The sequence below is a fragment of the Scophthalmus maximus genome, chromosome 10 (assembly GCF_022379125.1).
Source record: "Scophthalmus maximus strain ysfricsl-2021 chromosome 10, ASM2237912v1, whole genome shotgun sequence".
In the NCBI taxonomy this organism is placed as follows: domain Eukaryota; kingdom Metazoa; phylum Chordata; class Actinopteri; order Pleuronectiformes; family Scophthalmidae; genus Scophthalmus; species Scophthalmus maximus.
This window is the reverse complement of record NC_061524.1, coordinates 12,056,509-12,071,513: the sequence shown is the minus strand read 5'-3', so window position 1 is coordinate 12,071,513 and position 15,005 is coordinate 12,056,509. Positions and strand designations below refer to the sequence as shown.

The following is a 15,005-nucleotide window of genomic DNA, read 5'->3' as shown; positions in this document are numbered from 1 at the left end:
TGTGTGCGTTTTTGTTTCGTAATACCGTTTTTCCCGACAGCACTGAAAGGCAGCAACAGGAAGTAGTGCTGCTGAAGTCGTTCACGCGCGCTGCTGATCTGCGGTCAGTGTGTGACTGAACTCCGCGGGAGAGGGTCACGACAGTGGGTGCGGACAAACCGATTCCGGGCCAGCACTGAAAGAACGTATCGTACCGGAAGTCGAAGTCGCTCCTGCGACGAGCATAAAACTCGTAGTAGACACTAGTTAGTTAGTTAGTTAGTTGACGTACAGTAAGTAGAGTTATTGCACATAAACAACGACACCTGACTACACTGTCGTCCCGCCAGTTCGCCAGCCTGTAGTGATGGACAAGCTTCGTCGCGTGCTGAGCGGCCAGGAGGAGAACGAGGAGCTGGGGCTCACTCAGGTAGCCGCCGTGTGACACTTTACGATGCTAATGCTAACGTCGTGTCAATGGGTGAAACTTAGCGAAACAAAACGCTGTGGCAGTTTGGCAACGTGTCCGAGACGCACCGTCACCGCACCGGACGCCTGCTAGTGACGTCAGCGTGGTTGGGGTTCTTTTTGTAGTTTGTGGCTCGAAGTAAAAACAAACAAACAAATGTCTACGAGTGTGACAGCTAGCCAACCGTCAGCTAGCCAACCGCCAGCTAGCCAACCGCCAGCTAGCCAAACTGTGCCATGTTCATGTGCTGTTTTGCTTTTGTACTCGCAACGTTCGCCTGTTCGTATTTAATAGATGTCGTTCTCCTGTACATTATTCTTTCCACACGCGCTCAGGACGAGGAGGGGATGAGGTAAGCTGACGACTCGAGCCCTCTGTCTTGTGTGTTTCGTGCCGGTTCTCGTTCAAAGTTTCAACTCTGTTTGCACCAGAGGTGTCCAACGCTCTCGCAGCTGTGCATGTCTGTACAGAGTCTCCCGTCGCAGCCGAGTCGTGATCGGTGCCGGGAGACTCGAGTAGAGAAGCTGCTCGGTGTTTGTGCAGCTCACTGGTCTTGCCCTGTGACATCCTCTCATTGTTCTCACCAGGTCCTCGATGCCTCCACGCTCAGCTACAGCACCAGGGTCAAGTGGTTCGTCATATGCTTCGCCGGAGGCATCCTGTGCTCCATACTCGTGAGTGTCTCTGCATTCGCAGGGCGGCCGCCTGTATGTGTAGGCCGATTTGTCTGTGCTGACATTGGGAATGTGGAGAATGCCGAGGTCCAAGCGAGTTTCCCCTTGTGCTCTCTGCGTAGACACTATAAACTTTCAGAAAGGTTAACACCATTGCCGTCAAGGCTGAATTCCTTTTTCCTCTCTCTCCCCCATGACTTGCAGATTAAAGAGATTGACACATCGCTTGCACTGAATTGACACACACACACACACACACACACACACACACGCACGGGGTTTGCTTAATGTCACCGAAAGGTTCAGCGTGCAGTCTTGCAGTTGAGATGACAGGAAGCCGCTTGCCGATAACATCAAAGCCGCGAAATAGTTACGATTCACGGCGACAAAGCCTCAACGCGACCTCCCCGCGGAGGCCCGGTGGTGAGATTCACAGTGGGGAGATCTCTGTGCATCTGTCAACTAAACAACTCGTAATCTGACGCACTCTCAACGTCTCTCCCGTCCGTGCATTTTTTAAACATGACTTAAAACGTGTGTGTCACCACCACTCTCTCTCCTCTCTGAAAGTGATGCGAATAGTGAACGTGTTTGTAGCTCTTAATACAATCAAGGCATTGATTCTTTAACATGGTAACATGGCCTTGTGGTATTTTAACTCTAGGAGGAGCCCATTATATAACTTTATTTCAGTAAAAACAACCAGCGGTTTCTTTTTTTACAACAAAAATAAGAAAAGATGTAAGTCTTTATTATTATTGGTTAGGGATCCATTTAGCTACTTGGTACTTGACTATTTTCTTTGGTCTGTAACCCGTCCGTTAATGCGTGGTGACATTATTCCCCTACTTTGTTGTTTTAACAGGGGTCAGCATTGTTGTTCCTTCCAAATGGAATCAAGCTGTTCGCTGTCTTCTACACACTAGGGAACATCGCAGCTCTTTCCAGGTAAGTCCTGCAGAGGTGTGGCTGGTTCGAGCACTAACTTCATACTGTATTTGTCTCACCGTCATGGCGCACTGCCAGCAAAACAACAGGTAACACAGATACTTTGATATCATTTTGCCTTGATTGAGGCATTTGATCAAATTAGTATTAATTATTAATATTGCTTCAGTTTAATTTTGCACTTAGTAAACCTAAACATAAAGTCTCCTCACATAATAAAGGGCGTCACCCCAACTAAAACTGGGCATGCTAATAATGCCACAGCCACATGTAGCCGTATAGAGACTGTTTAAGCCTACGTGCAAAATACACATAGAGCTGCACTTACACTAGCAGGAAGTGTAAAGTGCAGCTGTATTCTTTCTTTTTTTTCTCTTTTTTTTTAGAAGCAGAGACTGCTCATCCCTGCATTGAATAAAAGATAATAGGTAGCCAGGCTTATCTCTGAGTAGCGATTGCACACTTTTGATGGAACCGCGCAGGCATGCACAAAGGGTGATTATGCACATTTTGATCTAGATTATTATAATGAGATTAACTCTGCTTAATTATATGTGGATTAAAAGAGATTGGGATAAAGACGCAACAGTCAATAGGATCAAACTGGCCGCCCGTGTCTCCTAAGTGTTTGCATTTTTGCCACCAGTCTCTATGAGTAGAGAAGACGTTTTATCATTAGATTTATTCAGCCAGGATCTGTAGGATCAGACTGCGTGCTACACTCACATTTGGACTCTTTGTTATCCCTACTGTTGATGGTTTTGTCTGCAGGGTTGTTAGATTTGACTGTTTTTTTCACCAGATATCAGCAGCTGACTGGATTTTAAAACATCACTGTGGATTTAATCTAGATAACGTCATGTCTCGGGCATGTGAACCATGTCGAGTTTGCTTTCAGATAGGGTGGTCTCTATTTTCAGATATCACCTGTCTAGCAGGTTTAGATGCATCAAGACGGTGAGTCACCCTCTGCTCTCACAGCCCAGGGTACTGATCCAAAGCAAGGGAGCATCATATCTGTAGGAGGTTAAATCATGTTTCACCTGTATGTGCTGATGACTACACAGAGACCAGGTGGAAGGTTATTTCAAAAATAGGAACATTGCAATGACAGAATAGAATTACAACATATCTCTGACATGTCTTGATTTTGTCAAAATCATGGCGCCCTTTGATTATCAATGTACGCATTTGGAAAAATGCCGGTTCCGGACCCCGACCGGCCAAATATAGATGACTGATTTCCTCCTCACTAATCAGCTGTAGCAGCGTGTCTGTGTGTGTGAGTGTGTGTGTGGATATAATTAGTGTCTCTGTAACACTGAGTTTGAAAAAAAAAAAAGCATCCTTCCCTCTTAAAGGACCAGGAGAAAGAGCCTGCGTCAACACGGACGCCTCTCGTGTCTCATCTGACAGATGTGACGCTCCACAGACTCCCACTGCCCACACGGCTCAGCTGAGCCCAGGGCTGCGTGCCTCGTCAGCGGGGAAAGCCTTTGTCTCGTCACATTTACTGACGTCGTACATGCATCATGTAGGAGGTTTTCAATGTGTCATTGTGGCGTTGGCCATGAAATATTTACCCCCCCCTAATAACCGCAACATGGAGTGTAACATTCATTATGGTGGTGGCCAGACAATCCTGATACTCAGAAGAGATTTTGTTTGCATACTTGTGTACATATAGTTTGTATGAGGATTATTCTGAAAACCATGATGGAAGTTTATTTACAGAATATTTTGGGGGATTAGACATTGTTGGTTTTTTTTACCCCAAATGTTAAGCAAATAAAGGGTGTTGATATATTTTATTTCTTTTCAAACCTTTGTAATCGACATGAATATAGAAGCCAAATGCTGAGACGTGACAAAACAAAGAGTCATCACATATTCACACAGCCTTGGCTGCACTCTTTAATAGGGTATTTCTGATTTCAGTAATGAAACGTTGATGTAAGATATATATATATATACAAAACATAATAATAATAATGATTTCCTGGATTGACATTTTATACAACACACATTAACTGATGTTTAAAAAGGGTCTCTTGTCTGTTTCTTCTAAAGCACCTGCTTCCTGATGGGACCACTGAAACAGCTGAGGCGCATGTTTGAACCAACAAGACTGATAGCCACCATTGTTATGCTGGTAAATACTTTGAGTTTTACTTTCACTTTGTATTGGAAAATATCTGAGGTCTTTACCTATTTCACAGTAAAGAAAAAACTTTGTTTACTCGAGGCAATGTTTTATTGACAGTAAACATGCTCTTACCTGCCACTGTCTGACTTTGTATTAAAAGGCCAGGTCCAACTAAAGGTCTTGTTGTAGTAGAGTACCAGAGACGATAAAGGGACTGAAATTGACACCACTGTCGTTGTTTTCTGTGAAACCATTTTGTGATTTCCGTTGTTAGAATTTTGTAAAACATCTGCAAGATCAGTTATCAGATGGCAGACATAATTTCTGCAAGCATACGAGGACATAATGCAACTGTTCCTTTCTTCTTCCACCAGCTCTGCCTTGTCTTAACACTTTGTGCAGTGTTTTGGGTAAGTTTATAATACATAGTTTTCTTGCCTGTTACTGTACAGCCTTTATTGTTTGAGTGCAGGGTTTTAAACTGTTGTGTTTTATTTCACAGTGGCACAAAAAGGGGCTGGCCATTATCTTCTGTATCCTACAGTTTTTGGCAATGACATGGTAAGTGTGACCCGAGAGTCTGAGCCATCTCTCTACTGTTCTACAGCTTGCAATTAATTGACCCAGCACTCACAACTACTCACATGAAGTTGCCTTTCCGTGATGGAGAACTTTGCTCCAGCTGTTTTGGCTCGTATTAAACATTTCGTGAGTTGAGATAATGACGCTGATGAGGCTTTAAGCTGATTTACCGCTGTGGGCACGTGCACTGCTAATCTATACATGGTTCCACTTATACAGTCATTGTCCCCCTGGGAAATAAGAAAAAATTGCTTCTTTTTTTAAACTCTCACTATGAAGAGTGAATGTCCTACCATATAAGTGTTGTATAATGATAATAAGAAGCACAGGCAGTCTAAAAAAAAAAAATACATGATTAGGTTGTTTTGCATCAGATTTGCCTTTAGATAGACATTGAGCAGTGGCGTTATAATAAGTCTTTAGGTAGGTCATGCCAGGTGCCATTGTAGGTCAGTATATTTTTGGCCGGTAGAGGTAGAGCTGTGGACCTACTTGTTCTGATTCACTTATGTAGAGATGGGCAGGTGTTTCGTTCTGTGTTGTTTACACACAAAGACATATATACAATTAAAGACCTGAACACTTTTTGTTAGAAAGTACAGAATGTTACGTGTTGAATTAATTTAATTTGTTTGATTAATTCACAAGATTTTATTATTTATATTAATTTTTGTTTAAATTTTTTCATTTCAACTGGTTTGCTGTGTCTGTTTTTTTATGCTTCCTAAAAAGATAAAAGATAACTCATTATTTGCTGGAATAGCCACCAATTCTCAGTTTGTGAGGATTTTATGCTTTTCTCTGTTTTATAAAATTGCAAGTAGAATATCTTTGGGTTTTGGACAGTTGGTGGAACAAGACAAAAGCCCTTTGTCTCTGGTTGACTGACCACCATTTCTGTCTATTGTCTGAAATGTGAATCAAGGTTAGTTGCAGCCTTAGTGTTAAAACTGCTTTTGAATTCAATTTTCAATTTAGCTTTTTGAATCCTGCAGATAACTTAGACTAGCTGTCAGAGAATAAAGACCCGGACATTAAATAATGGGGTCAGTGGGGTTAAGTTACAGCAGAGCAGTGAATGATGGGGCATTGGCATGTCAGCACTTGTATGTACATTCATTTGAGCGTATTTGCACAGCAGTAACAAAAAGAGTTCCAGTGTGTGAATGTGCCTGGAAACACAAACCGTAGAGACACTTTCAGTACATCAGTGAGCAGGATTGTGTCAGTGGCTCTACACTGACTTCACTGCGTTTGCACCTCCGTGTAGAACATTCGCTTCCGCTCTGCCTGCGTTCTCAGAGGCATCACCGTGGCAACCACAAGTCACACATCCCAGACTCATTCATAACAGACTGGGGGCATAGTGCACTCCCACACAGACAATCCGAGATCTCTGTGGGAGGCGGTTCTACTGTAATAAGCCAATGACCCACATATGAGCCTGTATAAAAGGTACAAACATAGAATAATTTGCCCCTTTTATACAGACACCTCCCTGATTTACTGTTAAGAGGATCACTCCCTCTGTCACCTTTACTTTTTAACACTGAACCAAACAAGTGGCTGTTGTCTTTTAATTCTGTTTTTGTTGCACCCCCTCCCCTGTGGTTAGGGTTTAGGATAAAGTAGGGCGATAAAATCTCAGTATAGAGCATGGCAGACAGTTGGAAATTTAATCGAACCGTGTTTTTGCTTTTACTTGTTTAATTTATTTGTGTAGTTTAGACATTCAGAACATTTACTTAAAACGTGGCACTTAATCAATCAGGCTCAGGAGGAACAGATGAGGGTATCCTGTGAACTGGTGGTCGATAAAGATGGCAGTCACGCTCAGACTGTGCCCCGCAGTTAATCATTCATCTGCTGTATAACATTCCTCACATATTTGACATATTTGGTGTCGGATCAGGTGGTATTTAAAAAAAAAAAAAAAATCTACACTTGAGCTGTGATTACTTCCAGTACAGGGTATTGTGTTTTTATTAGACATGGTGTCTGCCTACAATCATTAGTTCAAAAGATTAAAGCGTGTCCAGTCCATTCACGATCATGCCCGGTTAATCCTCTCGCTGAGCAGCATCAAAGACCCTTTGGTCCAGTGATTACTGCCTTGTGGAGCGTTTAAACACATTTTACATTTTGGTATGTCGCTCATGGAATGACCAAGTCATATTTTTTTGGGGTCTTGAATTCCATGTATGTAAAGTTTTTTTTCCTTTGCCTTTTAATCTGAAATCTCTTTGACATCACATCATCAAGAATCCATAGCATGCAGACCAGCATTATAATAACGGACGGAAATTTTGATTCAAGTAAATTTTTTTCTGCAATTTCCAAAGATACAATTCTATCATGTTGAATTGCAGAAAAATGCGTCCACAGTGATGGACTATCTATGAAATAAACACTAATGTATTTTAGTGTATTTTAAAAAAGCCTTTCTTTGACATACTCAGCACCATAATACAGAATATTGATACTGTAACTTGTCTTGAACATTAACGTTCATGTTTTGTATTTTCTCTTTCAGGTATAGCATCTCTTACATTCCATTTGCCAGGTAAGATGAGACACTTATGAGTTATGTTTTGTCTGCATTGACCTTAGTTGGTGAATTTGTCCTTCATATTACATTTATATTTATGTTTAGTTGTTTATGTTGCTTTCTGATTTAAAGTGGCGATTGTGCGAGAATTTGCCAACTGTCAAATTCCTACTCATAATAAATAGGGGGCAGCATATTATCAGAAAGTTTTGGCAATACACTGAGTTTCAACTCTCAACCTCGAGTTGAGCCAAAGTAAGCCTGATTAAATCTAACCTCGGCATACAGTAGGGCAGTTGTTGACATGTAACCCAAAACCTGCAAGGATTGGGGAATATTATCTTCCACACGGGTTTACCTTGCAATCTGATTATGTAACCGCTAAGCCGTTTCTGTCGGTTATTGTTCGACTGATGGCGACAATTTCCCACCTTGTCCGAGAGATTGAGAGATGTAATCGAGGGAGAGAAGTCGCAGGAACGGGGTCAATAGTTGATCTTAAAATATGAGGGGAGGACTGTTAACCAAGGCTGCATCCACATTTCTGAGTTTTCATATTAAAACGCATCACCGGTGCCACGTCTACACCTGCCGTCCACACTGCTGGTGTTTTCGAGCACCCTAAAACGGAGAGGTTTATAGCCGCTGCTCGCTGCCTACTTTTCACGACTGTTGTTTCTCGTTTTTTTTCTGCGACGAAAGCGACCAACTGCAGACTAGACAGTCTGCTCTCTGTTTACACTGGGGCGCACATGCTCCATGTACGTGAATGGTCACGTGATAGAAGTTTTCAGGTGTGTTAGTGTGGATGGAGATTATTGGACTATATGGTGACTCACTATCACCTCTTGAGCTACGAAGTGGTATTACGGGACGGGCTGGTAACATGCCAACTTCAGTAGTTATCTCTGCGACACAAAACACAGACGCCTTCAACAAACAGCTATTTCTTCACATTCTGATGATGATCTTAGATATGTACTTCAATGTTTGAAACTCTATTACTTACTGTACATATTACCTTTTAAATCTCTGTGTAGGAGTAGGCCTTTACACTGAGAAACTCCTTACTGTCATGAAATCTTACATAATTGTCATCTGCTATTTATATCTCGGTACTGCCCTGTCTACCAATGACACTTTGCCGCCACACAGAAAACGGGAGTGAACGATGGGCGACGCTTCAATGAAAACATGTTTTTATTTGCCTCTAAACACTGTTTGCCTCCACCATATGGCTGTAATCCCCCCCTCCGACTAGTGCAGGCTCTGCCTCAAACAAATGGCAGCTTGTTGTTTCTCACTCCTCTGCGGCGTAGCCCTGTGATGTTATTTGCTTCATCCTAAATGATACCTAAATGAAATCTTTTCTTTTGGAGTAATGCTCTTTCAGCCAGATTTACCAATAGCACCCCACCATGTAGCTTTTACATTAGTTGTTGATAGGCTTATGTTAAGCTCTATAGGGTTGTCGCACAATACAAAATTTTTATTAGATCTAGACCCAAATGGGTTGTCCTTCCAAAAACGATTCCAGCATAAAAAAATCTTTGTCACAGGTTGCTTTACTGTGGATCATTCTCAGTTCTGCGCCTGGTGGCCTTGAAATCGTACAGCTGATGGTTTGGGAAATTCTTCCAAGTGCACCACAGTGGCGAATTGTAAATGAAGACAAATACTCTATACCCAGGTATTCACTTCTCTAACCGTCCCATATGGCGTACCACCTCAGTGTTTTCCACGAGCCAAGCGTGAGGTGTGATGTTGTTTTGTCAGTCCAGCTGTAGAGCGGGGTTATGACTCATTTGGTGAGAGGTCCAGAGCCCCCATGCAGCCCCCACAAAGTGCCTTGTGTATTTAGGCAACCCTATAATCCTTTCTGACAGCTGAGAGACGTACTATAACAACCCCTGATCTGCCCCTCCCCCAACCCAAATGCTAACTGCAATACAAAGGCAAGACAAAGACCCTTTTCCCGTTCATTCCTCAAAAACCAAAATTCCTATGGAGAAATGCAAATTTGAGGGCTTGTTCTAGGTCTGACCAGTGATCACTTATTTATTATGTAGTCCTTTGTTATGATATTATCTTACTTTTTTTCATCAACATATTATCCTTCTTTCGCCTTAAGCTTCTTACTTTAAACCATTTTTTCATTTAATTTAGATTTTCTCATTTCACTCTCTTGTTTGCCATGTGGTGACAGAGCAGTCCCAGATTTAGATCTCAGGCCTCCACTGTATTTCTCTGGGTGACACGTAGAAGAGCATTACCCGTTGCCCTGCCCATCCCCTGTCTGTGGTCAAAGAAACTGTGATACCTGGCCGGTCTGGACTTGATCCTTTAATGTGTTTTACCGTGTTGCTTATTTATAGCCTCTCGTGCCAATGCCAATCCACAGTACTAAAACCTGCTGCATGCGCACTTCACACAGTGCTTTAAGGCTCCTGCTGATATTTAATCAGAATTTGGAGGAAGACTGATCGTTTATTCATGCAGTTTTTGTTTGAGGAAGCAAAAATAGCATCAATCCTCCAGTGAATATAAAAGAATAAAAAAAAAACCCTGTGTTGTATTCGAGGACAATACGCAGACACACTTGAGACTTTGATTTTGATTTAGACACCGATGGAACTAACCAGAGCATTTGAAGGAGCGAATCTCCTGTCTGCCCACCGACCTCCCCTCCTCCTCCCTGTCAGGCTGCGCCCCCCGCCATGTCCTTTTAACCTTGACGGGTTTCACACCTCCTCCACAGAAATTTGACTGTGGCTGCAGGCGAAGTCTGCATAGCAACACACTGATGGCAAGAGCAAACGGTGCGAAGGGAAACAAGAGTAGGCAATGGTCCGCGGTTGCCATGGCGATCGCTCGTATTGCATCATCCTGCAACGCAGACCACCTGGAGAGCGGGAGCTCCCCATCACTCTGAACATGTGGTGCTTCCCCGCCAAAACACGCTCACTTATTCATGACGCGCCCCACCCAAATCATCTCAACAAAGGGTGGAGGTTGCACCTTTTGTCGCTTTCAATTCTATATGCATGACCAAATTACGCCCCCACCGGATTTTGTTTTTTCTTGGTTAATTTTAGAGCCGCACTCAAACCGCACTCCTTCATTCCCTTTTTGTCTGTTTATTGATTTCATTGTTTAAACGTCTGGTTATTATTTTTCTAGACATTTTCTGCACTTTTTCCCCCCCCACAGGGACGCTGTGATGAAATGCTTCACAACCTGTCTGAGTTAGGACTCTGGAGTCCACAATTTCATTGGAAGACTGGTCCCAATATGCAAACTGCAAGAACAGTGGCTTTGTAAAATATACATCTACCTTGTTTATACTGTATTTCTCCAAATTTTTACTGTGGCTGTTTCGTACTGTGAATTTTTGCTTTTTGACCATTAATAACATGACTAATCAGTCTTCTGCTTCTGATGTGACAGAAAATATTGCCTTTGATGCTTAATATATTTAAAGATATTTCTATAAGGATTTTATACCAATTACATGCCGGGAAATGATTTAGATTTTTGCTATACATTGTATACCACAATTGCCTTACCATGGTGAGAACACACTTGTATGAAAAAAATGTGTTGACTTATTGACCAACCGTACATATTCACATCTTAATCATTTTTAAAGGCTGTTTTAACTTCTTACACATAAACATCAGATTTATGTCTGTGTATGAGCCACTGATGTTAAGAGGCTCTCACAAGCATGTTTATATATGATTATTTTCCCAGAGGCACGGCTTCTCTGATGATGCACTGGGATATGTGATAGCTCACAGCCATTTTAAGGTTGATGGGGGTTTTTTTTTTTGCAGCTGAAGAGCTAAAAAAAGAAAAGAAAAAAAAAAGCTGCTTCTGTCTAGTCTGATATTCTTCAATGTGCATTTTAAGACATCTGCCCCCTCCACTCCAGCCCCCGCTCAACAAATTGCATTAAAATTGTTTCTCATTTTTAAATTTGATTTACTGCCAGATGTAGCCATGACCCAGTTAATTACGCTTTTCTGAGCATTGTGATCTTGACGTGACCTAATAACCCAGTATGGCTCGCACAGGGTTCCCCGCATTGCTTCGGCATCATGGCGTAGCCTTTGAGGATGTGGTTGTCATGACAACCTCCTCCGGAAGATTCGTAACCTTTGTCTACCCCCACGTATGCTGTGCAGATGTTCACATTATGAGAAGGTATGTTTCATTTTGTAAATATATCACCATGTTTTTGGTTTAAACTGGGGAATAAAAAGAACTAAACCATTTTATACATCAGTCTGTGCATAAGAAAAAAATAATGCACCCTCCACCATCACCCCATACATCAGCTGTAGAATTTGCCCTCCCACATTCTTCATGGGAGTCTTTGTACTTCATGTGACTATACAAATGCATTTTTCTTCCTGTTGTGCAGCCCCCACATAGTTTCTTTAGACGCTTGTATAATGTGGTGCCGGATTAACATGGAAAAAATCTCCCTCCGGTACTACTTGTTCAACTTACTTGGCAGAGACCCAGCAAATCCCGCTCAAAGTAATCTTGGGGATAAAATAATTCAGTAGAATGAAGGGACTGCAGTTTGTTTTTCTGATCTGCATTCTTTACCCGCCGTTTTTGGATTACGCTGAAGTTTGAGGATGAAGGGGGACTAGCCTGACCTCGGCAATCTGTCAGTGTCCTAACTGTTGCCTCTTCATTACACATAATCCATTCTTATGTCAGAGAGAAGAGGGCTCCCACGCCACAACAACCACTCGAATCAAAATTTTGTATCCGGTTCAGCTTCATGATCTAGCTCATCTTGCAGAGATGAATAAAAGAACTTGGCGTTATGTTGCCGGGGGTAAATTCCATGTCACAAGTTATATTGTCGGCCTAAAGAGGAGAGGACTAATCATCTACATGAATATAATTCTGGTTAAAGCAACTGTTCTGATTCTTCAGTGTAATATCCCGTTGAAAATCTAATGTACATATATATATATATGTGTATATATATATATATGTATCATAAATGTGTAAGTTTAAACAGGCTCATGCGTATATGGTTTCTACTCTGTAATGGAAATGTAAAGATATGAAATGACACTTAAATCTCGTGTTGACATGGTAATGATGAGCACAACAAAGTCAGCTGCGTGACTAAATGGCAGAATGTAAAAAAAATGAGCATCCTCAGGCAATATCGAATAAACAGTCCGAAAACTATACATCTGCGAGCGGGTAATGATTTTGCCTTGTACACTACACTGAGCGAAACCCAATCACACTGAATCAATCGTGGAACTGTCTGGGTGAAAGTGCAGATAATGGCAGACAGGAAGAGAAATCAATATTGGGGACTATTTGTATATTTCCCCCCACAGGTCTGTAGGAACAACAATGGAGCATCTATACAACAGTTTATTGACATTTGAGACTTTATCGACTGACTGAAAGGATAAGAAGTGACCGTGTGTCATTGTGCCGGTGACACATGTTAGTTCAAGGACAGACGGAGTTATCTCCAAGCACCAAGGTCCACACAGCATATGGCCACGTCCATGTCAGATACAGGGAGGTGTTTTCTGCCTCATTTTTCCCAATTATTCATTTATTTGTTTAAAAAATTCACAATCTACTTCTCACAATCAGGCCAAAGTGACTTGGCTGTTTGGAAGAATTCTGCATCACACGAATGTCTGAGTGAGCGATGGGCGCAGCAGGGCGGTGCTGTGAGCACCGACGAGGGGCAGATGATGATGGTGGTGGTGGTGGATGTGTCTCATGGCTTCAGGAAGTTATTGGAAATTGTGAAATGACATCACCGCCGGTTTTTCTTCAGGGCTTTGTGTGGCGCGTCTCGTGACCACGCCCTCCCGCCGTCGCGCTCATAAAGCGGCCGCGCTGCGCGTGTGCGCACCAGTTGAGCTCAGGTGCACCGCAGCCTCGGTGCTGGATGATGTCCCCTTGCGCAGGGCTTCCTCGTTTGCACATTGAACACTTGCACGTTTTTATATCCTGATCACTTCCAGACTCAGCGACAAAGAAAGAAAGAAAGAAATGCCTTTTCCGCCCATCAGCCTCCCGCAGCGGATCTCCTCTCCTGGCAGGGATTTATTCGGGAAAAAGAAAGCCAACGGAGTGCCTGCTCACACTGAGCTCACCAGCAAACCCGGCGGAGACCGAGGAGGGTCCGATAAGGAGAAGCAGTCCACTTCCTGGACCTCGGCGAACCTAAGGAATTTGGGGCGAAAGGCCCCGCAGGACAAGAGTAAAAGCCCGGCTCAGAAGCCAGGCGCCGCTCAGGAGCCTCACGTCAAGTGCTCCTGGCTGACGGTGCCCAAACCTCAGGAGCCGTCCGAAGGAGTCCGGCGCTCCAGCTCCATGGACTCCGCCAGACTTCTCCACGGCAAGGACGCAGGGAAGAAGGAGATTCAGTTCTCCCTCAGTCTCACCCCCGAAGCCATCCTCGTCATCCAGAAACGCAACCTAGAGAAACAGATGATGGCCAAGCAGCAGAAATGCTGCGCGTCCGCGGACTTCCGGCACCGGCGAGTGTTCCCGTCCAAAAAGGCGCACGCGGGGTCCAAGGGCTGCGCGCCCGTCGCCAAGGCGGAGAGCGCCGAGCAGGACATCACCGCCATCGTCAAAATATCCCTGTTGAATGATCAGTACAAGTACGACGACGTGGAGTACGAAGAAGAGGACGGAGACGTGGACGAGACTGTTGTGAGGAAATGTAAAGAGTGGCTGAAGGGGGTCGAAAACGCCGCTGCTTTGGGAAAAGTCGAGAAACTTTCTGCGCTCCCGCACCTGAAAGGCTGCTGACACCTGACATTTCATCTTTTTTTTCCTCCTCTTTTCTTACTCACAGTGAAGAGGCGATGGACTCACGACGCAGGCCTGCTGCTGCTGTGGCATCCTAAAATACACTTGTGAATTGGACGTTTGTGAAAGGAGGGGCGGAAGGACATTATCCACCTGTCTCCGAAGGAATGTACTATTGTCTGAATTATTTCCTACAAAGATGTCACCACCTTAAAAACTTGTGTTTTCAGGAAAGTAGAAATAATTGGAATTAGAGAAGATTGGGCAAAATTGAACAAGAATCCTACATTAAATCTTCTTTACAGCCCCTGCTCGCCCTACTGTACTTGTTATGGTTCACGGGGACGTTGCTTTACGAGTCGGATGCCTATTCAATGTTTTGTTGAAGTTTGAATTTAATACCTTAATATTCTTGTCCTTTGCACATGGTTTCTGTGTTCAGTGGGCCGCCTGGAAGAGTGGTTTGCGTAAAGGGGACGCAGAACCGTTCCTTTGTGTTGGGGAACAATAAGCTGTCAACAACAGGGCTTTATGCTGCTGAAACCAAACTGGACTGTTTATTTTTCCTCTTGTTAGAGGGTTTTATCCTTTTCTGGGGATTTATCAGTGATGTACAGTATTTAATATTTACTAAATATTTGTACTGTCAAACGTTTTGTCAGCTGATGATTTCATGCCGATTTAAGTAAAAATGCTTCTTTTTTTTTTAAAGTGTCCCTGACCCTTTTACATCTTTGCCGAGTCTCGTGTGTGCCTCTTAAACAGTTCTGTGACATGACGCATGTTTGCAGTCAGGCAGATTTCTTTTTGCACCTCTGGCCAGTTCCCAGACAACAT

General features: G+C 43.1%; 2 protein-coding genes across 2 annotated transcripts; both read left to right on the top strand.

Moving 5' to 3' along the window:
• The first annotated feature begins 17 nt into the window (after window positions 1-17).
• On the top strand, window positions 18-11,626 carry sft2d1 (SFT2 domain containing 1). The gene is made up of 8 exons (XM_035606711.2): window positions 18-409; window positions 1,036-1,122; window positions 1,988-2,070; window positions 4,141-4,222; window positions 4,591-4,626; window positions 4,719-4,777; window positions 7,332-7,361; window positions 10,557-11,626. Exons 1-8 carry the CDS (start codon window positions 347-349, stop codon window positions 10,594-10,596), a joined length of 480 nt encoding a protein of 159 aa, XP_035462604.1. The 5' UTR covers window positions 18-346; the 3' UTR covers window positions 10,597-11,626.
• A 143-nt stretch (window positions 11,627-11,769) lies between these two features.
• Window positions 11,770-14,882, top strand: prr18 (proline rich 18). The gene has a single exon (XM_035606710.2). It carries the CDS (start codon window positions 13,401-13,403, stop codon window positions 14,166-14,168), a length of 768 nt encoding a protein of 255 aa, XP_035462603.1. The 5' UTR covers window positions 11,770-13,400; the 3' UTR covers window positions 14,169-14,882.
• Window positions 14,883-15,005: the final 123 nt, after the last annotated feature.